Source organism: Etheostoma spectabile, chromosome 3, assembly GCF_008692095.1.
Source record: "Etheostoma spectabile isolate EspeVRDwgs_2016 chromosome 3, UIUC_Espe_1.0, whole genome shotgun sequence".
Classification (NCBI taxonomy): Eukaryota; Metazoa; Chordata; class Actinopteri; order Perciformes; family Percidae; genus Etheostoma; species Etheostoma spectabile.
Window position 1 is genome coordinate 15,367,995 of NC_045735.1, and position 12,122 is coordinate 15,380,116.

The window sequence follows — 12,122 nt, forward strand, 5'->3', positions numbered from 1 at the left end:
CTTATGGGGTTCAATACAGGCATCAAGCTTTGGCTCACACCAGGTCGCACTGCTATCTGAAAATATTTATTTATTTTCTATTTCCATTACTTGTCCAACAACTACAGTGTGTTGTGTTGTAAGCACAATGACTGGCATAATTCACGGGTGTGTTTGCATGATTAACAGAAAGTAAATCTTTGTCATTTAATATTCACTTATTCTTTTTATTAAAGAATGTGTATGTGATATTATAAAATAATGTTTTTTAACTTTATTTCATTAGGTTTGTTCTTTCTTTTCTAATTTTGGCCGGATGTCCGTCCCCTTCTTCTGTCTCTGTGTTGGCGCTCTAACCTGCGGCTGATTTCTGAGGACTACAGATACCTGGTCCTCAGATCTCTGCAGGGTAAATCCAGACAGCTAGCTAGACTATCTGTCCAATCTGAGGACTATGGTTACCTGGTCCTCAGATCTCTGCAGGGTAAACCCAGACAGCTAGCTAGACTATCTGTCCAATCTGAGGACTATGGTTACCTGGTCCTCAGATCTCTGCAGGGTAAATCCAGACAGCTAGCTAGACTATCTGTCCAATCTGAGGACTATGGTTACCTGGTCCTCAGATCTCTGCAGGGTAAACCCAGACAGCTAGCTAGACTATCTGTCCAATCTGAGGACTATGGTTACCTGGTCCTCAGGTCTCTGCAGGGTAAATCCAGAGAGTTAGCTAGACTATCTGTCCGATCTGAGGACTATGGTTACCTGGTCCTCAGGTCTCTGCAGGGTAAATCCAGACAGCTAGCTAGACTATCTGTCCAATCGGAGTTTTCTCTCACACGACTGAAACTACTTTTGAACGTACACATTAGGAATGGGCGATACGGAGAAAATCAAATATTACATTATTTTTGACCAAATACCTTAAAACCAGGAAATTTAACAATATCAATTTAATATCCATATGTTGCCCAGCTCTAGTACACAAGTTCCTTCAAAACAAGTTCCTTCTCGAGGCTGTTTTGCAGATGCACCATCATTGTGTCTGGGGCTTAGCACGGCCCATTGTGATTGGTTGAAAAAAAAGCCAATACACCGGAGCACGTTTATCTCGCATCCCAAGATGCTATGTGGACTAGCCAGACCCTCCTCCGCAGTGCTGTGGAGGAGGGTCTGGCAATGTGAGACTTTAAACAGAGTATCAGCATATGATATAGTTGGCTCTGTGGGTTTTAGCCACGCCAGCTCCTCGTTTAGGTTTAGAAATATTGACTCTGCTGTCCCAGCCTACATCAGGAGTACATGTAAAATCTGTTTAATGGTGGATTTCCCCTTTAAGACAGGTGCTCTTCAGCAGCCTGAGATTGATGTAAGCACTGCTATAACCACTTGTCAGCGTGACAAATGGTGGCATTAAACTTATGAGTATCTTGAGACAGGCTTCTTGGCAAGTAGACCTCTTACCCTCTTTCGTTCAAATATGGGTCAAAATAATCTTTAATAGTGTAATTGCCCTCACAGTCTATCAGCTTCATTGCTATAAGCTCATACCCACTCAGAGGGGGCATGGCGTGTACAAGTGCTATAACAAAGAGCACAGCGAAGGGAGATTGACAGCACGCGGCGTAGTTGGGGCATCGAGCAGCTAATCTTTAAGCCCGTTCCTCACTTGTCTGAGCACATTTGCCTCTGGCTCAAGGCTTATCCCTACAGATGTATATCTGTCAACAGAAAGCAAGCAGGGCAGCAGCTGCTCTTTTGGAGCACTTTTGTCCCCCTTTTTACTGGATTATTCATTTGCAGTGTATACAGCAAAGCACCAGAGCCAGCACTTGGCAGCTGGGAGACGCTCTGCAGGGATAAGCTAACCCTCAGCAGTGAGGAACGGGTATCCTTGACTGTAAACCACCTTCCTCTGCCATACGTTGCCTTCAGCTCCGCCAGCTTAGCTCTGCTGCCTGATTATTCAGAGCCACAGGAGATAGGAGAGCCCATGCATACTTTTCACAGGCTCGCTGTGTCTCACCATGTGTGACATTTTGAGGTACACTTTTGCTTGGGTCCAATATGTGGATGTTCATTTCAAGAGATGTTCAATACACCTGGATCCAAGCTGAAACAGAACTGAATTGTTGCATAAAGGAATTGAGTAATGCACCAACCTGCCCTGATACACTAAAAATGACCATTCTTCACATCTCTGTCCACTGTCGGAGCTTTTGTGAAAGCTGCTGCTTTGAATGATGGGTATGGCTACCCCTTCACTGCGTTCTATAATAACTGCATGTGCTTTCTGCCCCAGACGACTGTAGGCTGCACACGGAAGCTAGAAGGAGACATTTCATCCTTGAATTTTAATCCTGAGCCTTTAAAATTCTGAAAACATAAGACTTTGTTTTTATACATAGTGAATATTTGGTAACACTTTACTTGAAGGTATCTACATAAGAGTGGCATGACACAGTCATGAACAGTCAGGAACCCTGACCATAACCATAACTTCTCAGGACAAAACCAAATGACACTTACTAAAAAAAGCGTTATGTCATAAACGTTTATGACTCGTTTCTATGTTTATGACACGTTCATGACAGTATCATGTCACTCTTATGTAGATACCTTAAAGTGTAACCGAATATTTTACACTATTGTTTATTTGTTTATTTGTTTATTTCAAAGGATCCCCATTAGCTGACGCCAAGACGACAGCTAGTCTTCCTGGGGTCCAAACAATACATCCAAAAGACAATAAATACAACCAAAATTACTCACAAATATATCATATATAAATTCACAAACAAAACTGACAATGCAAAAAATACTAACAAACTAAATATAATGCACACAGAAAATGTCAAAGTCATATTCATTCAGTTTATTTTGCTTATCCGATAGGATTTCCATCCTGATGAATGCAAATAAAAACAGTTAAATAATGCTAATTATTATATGATACGTATGTAATGTATACATTCAAACGTTATGCATGCCTGTAGCACAGAGTAGTGCGTTTGTATTTTTGAAAGAGCTTTGCCTTGAAATTCCATTGCATCAGTGTTTCAAACATTGTTTTCCTGCTAAAAGATGCCAGTAAAAAAAAGACCCCGGAATAACATTTTGGGGATTTGAAATTGTGTGATTATGATTAAATAATGACATTCACACACTTTTGCACAGCTGTTGGGAAATGTATAAGGTCTTAAGGCTCATTCATGTACATTCATTTGTTTTGCTGTTTTTAATATCTGAATTCCCTGTGCGGCGTCCTTGAGTGCCAAGAAAGGCGCCTTTAAATGAAATGTAAATGTAAATGTATTTTATTTATATAGCACCTTACATCGACCGATAGTTGAACCAAAGTGCTTCACAACAGATAAAACCACAGATTTAAAACAACAACACACCACTAACAAAGATACAATAATGAATGAGAAAAGTAAGAAAAAGATTAAAAAAAAAATCAATATAAATGTGCCATTACATTACTAGGTACCAAACGCCACTTTAAAAAGATGCGTCTTAAGTCTTGATTTAAAAAGGCCCAGGTCAGTAACGATACGCATCTCACTGGGCAGCTTATTCCAGAGCTTAGGTCCAGAAACCGAAAAAGCGCGGTCCCCCCAGTGTTTCAGTTTTGACCTGGGCACTTCCAACATGAGTTGATTAGATGACCTCAACGTCCTACCACAATTACGAATAGTCAGCGTGTCTAAAATGTAAGATGGGGCAAGGCCATTAAGAGCTTTAAAAACAAACAATAAAATGTTATACTTAATTCTAAAGTGTACCGGGAGCCAATGGAGAGAATAAAGAATCAGAGTTATGTGGTCTCGTTTTTTCGTGCTCGTTAACAGGCGGGCTGCTGCATTTTGGACAAGTTGGAGACGGTCAACAGAGGACTGGGAAACACCAACATACAGGGCATTGCAGTAGTCCAGTCTAGAGCTTATTAAAGCGTGAATAGCCTTCTCAAGGTCATGACGGTTTAAAAACGGTTTACTAACAACATCAACAACAAAAATCACTCCTAAGTTCCTTACCGTCTGTCTGGCCGTTGGAAACCAGGGACCAAATCCGTTAGACACAGATTCTCCAAACACAATATATTCAGTTTTATCCTCATTTAAGTGCATAACATTTTGGGCAAACCACTGCTTAATGTCCGTGATGCAGTCAACTAAGGTACCTTGTACATCACCAGGCTTCAATGGCAGATAGATTTGCAGATCATCTGCATAACAGTGAAAAGATAGGTTGTGTCTGGCTATAATTGACCCTAGCGGTAGCATATATAATCAAAACAAAATAGGGCCAAGAATGGAGCCTTGCGGGACTCCACAGGAAAGAGAAGCACAAGAAGAAGACAAATCCCCCATCATCACAGAGAAAGTTCTATTTGATAAGTATGACATGTGTTATTATTATTATTAATATTATTATTATTATTATTAATTTGTTTGTGTCAGCTGTCTGGCAAATGTAGCATGGTTGGACGTTTTGCTGTGTGGAGGATTAAGATGAAGAACCTTTCAATACCACTCCATAATTTTGTGTAACAATTATGAAGGGCATGATTAATCACCGATCAATAATTGATCGTTAAGAATTTCGTTGATGACGTTAATTTCTTATTGATTAAAATAATGCAGGTTGCGTAGTATAGTGAGAGTCTTGAAGAAATGAAATGAATTTCACTGGGGGGTAGCAATGAAACATTTTACCACCTGGGGGCAATATGTGACGCCATGCTCAGCTACCGGCGAGCTTCCATTTGCATTTGTAAAGTGATCCTGAAGGGTGAAGGGGGGCGTGGATAGTCAGCAGACTGGTGCAGCAGCTGTGGTACTAGTTCTTTCTTATGAGGCTTTGTTAAGTAGCCTAATTTGTTGTTAGGTAGGATTATCTCTCTCACCCTCTCTCTCGACTACGTGCCTCGGATAATTTTAAGTTACATTTGACAAAACCTGCCAGATCTAAGTATTATGTGTTTGGTTAAGTTATTATTATTATTATTATGATTATTATTATTATTATTATTTTGGAACAAACGCCAGCTGGCAGCTGCTTTAGCGCACCGCAGCGCAGATATCTTCAAGTTTAGCCTAACCCGGCGTCCAGTTAACTGCCACAAGTTGTTCTTCTTGAAAAAAGATCTCATAGACGAAAAACACGCTGTATTTTTGTATATTCATTGAATTTGTCATTCATGAAAAGTTAAATAATTAATTTTAATTTTAATAAAAAATATTAATGATTAATCAATAGTTGATCATTAATTCTCCCAACGATCAACTAACACAATTTAAATTGAATGCCCATCCCTAGTAACAGTAGCTAGTATAAATAACATGACACAATATTAATGAATTCAATCCCAGTCCACAGTTAACCCTAAAAAAGGATGGGTCTTCTCTTGGGCCAATATTTGAAGGAAATGTCAAATGTTTTACAAGGCACTTATGCATTTTTAATGACTTGCCTCAAATGCCTCCTTAATCAGGGAAGATTATTTTACACTATGAGAGAATTATTCATCATCAAGCTCCTTGTCGCTCTGTCTCTGTAGTTTTGATGTCGGTGGTTATGATACTATATTAAATGAGAAAAAGAAAAACAAATGGAGACACTTTCATGTGTTCTCCGCTTTGCCCTCAGTACTGACCCTACTACGCGTTACGGCCAAACACACACCAACGCTCATCGTCACGTGCAGGTTGTACCGAAATGTCTCACGAGATAAGAAATGATGAAAGGCTCCATGCTCAAACAAAAGAAAGTTCCCCTCGGCGGTATGGGGCTTCTTGGTGCTCGGTAAGAAAGGAAAGTGATGAAACACTTGAGTAGATGGAATGTCAGACCAAACCAGAGAAGCCGTGTGACCAACAAAGAAACGCATAGATCATAAAAACTTACATTTCTGACACTAAGTTTAGCCACATGGCTAATTAGCATTACTAGCCTGCCTGCCACCTAACCTGTTGACTGGCTCTGACATATGTGTCAGGCGTCAGCATTAGCTGCCCTCTGTGAAATACGTTGTCATGACTCTGCTGTAGTGACGCACCAACACCTCACAGAATGACACCATTTCCCACCAGTGCAGCAGACAGCGCCTCCCATTCAGAGCAGGAGCTCACAATACAGAGGAGGGGATATAGATTACAGTAGCTCGGGCGCCTGGATAGCTCAGTCGGTAGAGCAGGCAAAGCAAGGCAAAGCAAAGCAAAGCCAGGCAAGGCGAGGCAAGGCGGGGCAAGGCAGGGCAAGGCGAGGCAGGGCAAGGCGAGGCAAGGCAAGGCAAGGCAAGGCAAGGCAAGGCGAGGCAGGGCGAGGCAAGGCGAGGCAGGGCAAGGCAAAGCAAGGCAGTACAAAGCAAAGTAAAGCAAAGCAAGGCAAGGCAAGGCAAGGCAGGGCAGGGCGAGGCGAGGCAGGGCAAGGCGAGGCAGGGCAAAGCAAGGCAGGGCAAGGCAAGGCAAGGCAGGGCAAGGCCGCTTTATTTGCACAGCACATTTTAGCAACAGGCCAATTCAAAGTGCTTTACATAAAACATTAAAGAGCAGTTAAAAATGATAAAAAAAATGAAAAACAGATATATTATGAGAATAAAAGTTACAGTGCAGTAAAAGAAATTAAACATTAAAGAGCAGTTAAAAACAATAGAAAAACATAAAAGCAGATAAAACATGGCTGCCAGTATGGAACAATGTATAAACCATTGCTCTATACATGTAATCCACCCGTAATCCTAGGCAGAACGGGCCGGTCCCACCGGTCTTAACTTAATTCTCTTTACGTGCTTATATACAGTATATATATATATTATATATATATATATATATATATATATATATATATATATATATATATATATATATATAGGTATATATTTCAACAATGCAACTTCAGAATAAGAAATGAACAATTATTTAAAGAAACGCAACATCAAAGAGAAAAAGAAGTGAGAGTGGCTCCGTATGTAGAGGGTTACTCCTCAACACAACGGGCCCGGGTTCAACTCCGACCTGCGGCCCTTCTCTGCATGTCATTCCACCCCTCTCTCTCACTTTTCATGTCTTCAGCTGTCCTATCAAAATAAAGGCCTAAAATGCCCAAAAAATTATCTTCAAAAAAGCAAAGAAAAAATAGATCCAGTAACTCTACATATGAATTAATCTATTCTGTAGTCAGTACAGCATATTAAACATATAGGCAGGGTAGCACTCCATAGGCTGCAGCTTTAGATAAGAGTCCGACAATGCATTTTAAAAAATACTAATAGTGTAGGCCCAGTTGTTGTAAGAAGGATGAGCCTGCATGCAATGCCTCTCAGCATTATGGAGCAGGAGCAGAGCTGCTGAGGCTGAAGTCTTGTCTACAGTATCACTGCAGTGTGTGATGCGGCGCACTGCAATTTAACTGTCGATTAGGCTGCGATCGCACAGAAGATGCATGGGCCTTATTACCTTCGCCGAGGAGGTCGTCTTTTCAGTCCCATTTGTTGGTTTTGGTTGTCTGTAAGCAAACATGATATCTACATGTTTGTTTTCCAGATGGTAATGACATTTGTTTCAAGGTTAAGCCATGGCCTGAACTAGATCTAGATGCACATCAGCAGTTTATTAACACAAGATAGGGAGTTCTTTCCATTCTTTTTGAAACACAAATGCGTCCAATCATTCCCCACCTCTGTTTACCTTGCAGCAAATCTTGATCCCAATGCAGATGAAACATTTTTTGACTGTTCTACTAACAAATCTGGAGGTGTGTGCTCTCTACACAGACTTCTGGGGCGCTGCCCTGGGCGCTCCTAGTTCATGTGTCTAAACTTAAGCCACATAGCATACATATTTAATGTAGCCCTGGGATTGGGCACTACTTTTTGCAGAGTTTTTGGACTAGATGATAAAACTCTGCCCTGTTCCCTTTGGCAAATCTGTTGCAAAACGGGCTTGTGTTCTACTGTCCATTTTTATTCAACAGTCTTGAGTTAGCTGATGATGCTAATAGGAGATTAGCTAGATTAGAGCTAATGGGAACACATGCCTATCCTTTCTCTTGTTGTCCATGTTACAGAATAATATATATGTATACTGTAGATGGACTCTAAAGCATGCGCACCTTCTTATACAGCCAAATGTTGAAACAGCATATATAATGCAACACTTTATAATGTCCACTAAAAGGCATAAGGAGGGTGAAGAGCACAGCCATAAACTAGGTTGTCCATAGTAAGAGCAAAACCACCGCAGCATGCAATAATGGGATCCTCCGAGTTTGGTATTTCCACTCTCGTTTTAAAGCTAAACTTAAACTTCAATCTTCAATCCCACACCAACATTATAGAACCATACCAGTGATTTTCATATAACATACAGCTCACACACAGTGCAGTCTATTACTTCCTCGTCGTGAATTCATAGGACACCATATGAATTTTTGTGCATCAGTTTCTGTACCATATCCTACGAACCCGTTCATGAGAACGCGTTGTACTGTCTTTCTTGTTTAAAAGATTTTTTTGGGGGCATTTTCGGCCTCTGTTTTAGACAGGACAGCGGGAGACATGAAGGGGGGGGGGGGATGACATGCAGCAAAGGGCCGCAGGTTGGAGTCGAACCCCGACCCGCTGCGTTGAGGAGTAAACCCCCTTTACATGGACGCCAGCTCTAACACCTGCACCCGGGACTCGTACTTTCAACAAGGGCTGGGCAATATATCGATCTCACGATATGAGACTAGATATCATCTTAGATTTGGGATATATCTTAATATGGTAATATGGTAAATGTTGTCTTGACCTGGTGTTACAGTAAAGTCATTTTACCAGACTGTTCAGCTCTTCTAATATTTACCTCTACCCACTAAGTCATTAAATCATTTTTGGAGAATATTTATCAAAAATCTCATTATGTAAATAACATTTTGTTAAAGCACCAACAGTCAACCATACAATATCGTCGCTATAGCGACGTTGAGGTATTTGGTCAAGAACATGGTGACATTTGATTTTCTCTATCACCCAACCATTTCCTAAAGTATACCGTTCGTTTTCACTGCTACCATTCTTTCCAGCATTACAATCATCCAGCAGAACCTTTAAAAACAAAACTAAAGAACTTAGGTGATCCGGAGGGGTTTTATGATTTGGATTCTTCATTCCCAGTAAACCTGGACACTGACTGAAACTGGAAGGCCATGTATTTTTTCTCTGACAATTACAAATGGTCCGACACCATTTTTTTCTCCCCGATTCTATCTCTGTGGTCGGTCTGGCTCAGGTTAAACGCTCAAACAACAGAACTTACTTTTATTATGCAGTCACTTATAACGGAAAAAGAACATAAATAAACTACTTTAATGTTGATTTTCTCAAGGGCATTATTACGTGGTATCAGATCGATGCATGAGCTCCAGTACTACCTGGTACTGATACCAGCGTTTTAGGCAGTATCGGAGGTGATACTGGTATCAGTATTGGAACATCTCTAGTGGTAATGTTCTGCAAAGATAGACTTTTTGGAAGTGCTCGAGGTCTGCTGCCAAACAATAACCTTTTGATGCAATGTTATCAAATTCACATTCTCATCCTTTTAATATCATTGATATTTACGTTAATTGTGTACGGCTTTCCTTACAACATGCTGTAGCCCATGAATGTAATTGTTATTTAAAGCCAATTATTATATCACAGATAAGTAAGTCTCCTTCTGTATCTGCGAGTTCTTTTTCCTTTGATACCAACGCGATGCCGGCCTGGATGCTAGGAAATCATTTTAAATGATATGGCGTGCTTTCCAAAATTTTCCAAAAGATTTGCAGTGATGCAACATCTACACAGTTTATAGTTAATTGACTGTAAAAATGCTAAATCATGCATGATCATTTAAACCTAACCACGATTCCCTCCACAGGGGAGCACTTGTTGAGAGGGCACGGCGCCAGGTGGATGGGTCTGGATCTATCATCAGGTCACAGCTGGATGTGCTGCCAGTTGATGGCGTCTCAAGTTGGACATCTTATTGCAACAAAATGTTTGAGATTGAAAAGACAGCACGACAAAAGCAATATACATCAAGGCACAAAAAATAATAATGTATTCAAATAAGAAATATACAAGTCAGTCTCATAAAATTTAACACCATTAAGCTGCCAAGCATTTGAGTTAAGAACGGAGCCCCGGCTGCGTTTTCTTCCACACGTAATGGTCTGACTTGGACTTAATATATTTGACTAAGTGGCAAGAGGTAACGCTCAAAATCTGACACAGAAATTGGACTCATTTGAGAGTTGATTTTGGATATGATGATGCTATGCGTTGATGAAACAAGCAGCAGAGACTCTGACTAAAGGTTTCTTACGGACTAGACTGTGTATGTTGGTTCTGAAAGTGAGGTCCTCGAGTGGGGACCCTCCACACAAATGTTTCTTTTTTATTTCTTCTAAATCATAATAATCAGCTTCATAGGATGAACCACTCAATCATAGGTCACTCTTACTATCTATTAACTCCTCCCTCCTCCCTGCAGTGAATTAGTAATGACAACAACCACAAAAGCTGATGTCATGTGGGACAACATTGTGTAAAATAGGGAGTCAGCAGGGATTTTGTTTTGTTTGATTTGGGAGTTGCTGACATGACCCCCCCCCTGCTGCAGGCATTATGTATCTGCGCACTGGTCGCCTACAGGGCGGTGGCTGCGCAAGCATGTCCAGGACGGTTTGTGGGGAGTTGGGGGAGTTGTCATGAGGAGACACGCTCATGTCTGGCTGCAGAGAGTCATCGCACCCCCCCTGCGCCTCAGCCCAACTTTGAAAGAGCGACTACATGGCTCGCGCTGTCAGTAAACGCATGCTTACAGTCCTGGAGAAAGCGTCCGCGCGCATGCACACGCGCGCACACACACACACACACACACACACACACCCCACACACACACACACACACAGCTAGATAGAAGACCTCTTGTCACCTCTGCTGATTTAAAGTGGTGTGTGAAATGACTTGAAAAGGCCCAAAACGGACCCGACAGTGCGAGTTAGATGATCCACTTAATGACACGAGTCTCCCAACAAACAGGACGCGTGCCAGCAGCTGCTGTAACCTCTCGTGCATCCCTGTGTCAGCTTCAGGAGACACAACTGCATGAGCACACAAACTGGTCGCGGCACATCTGCAGCCACGCTGTTTCACTTTCACTTAATACGAAAGGAAAAGGGCAACATCCAAGTTGAATCGGCGCACGCAAAAATTAACTTGAGCAGCCGCATTCTGTTTCCACTGAGCCGCACAATTCAACTTGAGGCATTCCAGCACAGCCGGCTCACTGCGCTCCGCCAGCCGCCGACAGGGAGCCGTCCTGCGGCCACAACTGCTGCGCAAACACACATCATTTAAAAAAAAAGGAAAGAAGGAAGAATCAACTCTTTATCTACTGAATACTTGGACTCACGTGCGCCATGATCACATATGGTGTTTACACAGCAGCGCACACCACGCCCGTCTACACACAGCAACCTCCGCGCACGGCTCACCTTCAAAGACGCTCGCACAGAGGCTGGAAAGGATGAAGATCAAGTGCTGCTTGACAATCATATTCTTCTCGTTTCCTTCACGGTTGGCTTTATCACGTCGACACTCCACTCACGCCTGTCTCTTGTCTTTTTGTCTCTCTCTTTCTGTCCAAGCTTCTCCTCACGATGGACTTATCCAGGTAAACGGCGCAGTTTGGGACTGGCTGAGCGGAGTCACATTGATGAACTCAGCCCTTTTTTGTCCTCCGGAGAAGTCCCTGTGTGTGATCGCGGATCCGGGGCGGCAGTGAACACTGGAGTCTTACAGCAGGACGGCAGAGATGCTCGTCGGCAAAGTGCAGCTCCTGCCTCCCTTTATTGCCTTTCTCTTTGACTCGCTGCAGAGAGCAGGAGTCCCGCCCACGCTTTTTGACTAATGAAGACGCTTCGCCAATGGAGAACACCTAGAAATAGTTCGGATCTCTGGTAAACTGTCAAGAACAATTGCACCGTGTGTCTCAAGGCTTGCTTTCTTACAGCAATTTCCCGAGGGGGACATCAGTAATCCACTGATCAGTTCTAGGAAGATAATTTAGCTAATGTCACAGTAGAACAATATGCTTCGGCAGGAATAT

At 42.0% G+C, this 12,122-nt stretch overlaps 1 protein-coding gene across 3 annotated transcripts in view; it reads right to left on the reverse strand.

Annotated features, from left to right (window-relative positions):
• The window catches only part of LOC116672388 (cell adhesion molecule 2), a 179,066-nt gene extending 167,178 nt beyond the window's left edge, over positions 1 to 11,888 (reverse strand). Inside the window, exon 1 of one of the 3 annotated variants that reach the window (XM_032504224.1) lies at positions 11,509 to 11,888. In XM_032504224.1, the coding sequence (XP_032360115.1) occupies positions 11,509 to 11,569 (61 nt within the window). In that variant the 5' untranslated portion in view covers positions 11,570 to 11,888. The remainder of the gene's footprint in view (positions 1 to 11,508) is intronic. The other 2 variants (XM_032504210.1, XM_032504215.1) reach the window with 2 other exon arrangements.
• Positions 11,889 to 12,122: the final 234 nt, after the last annotated feature.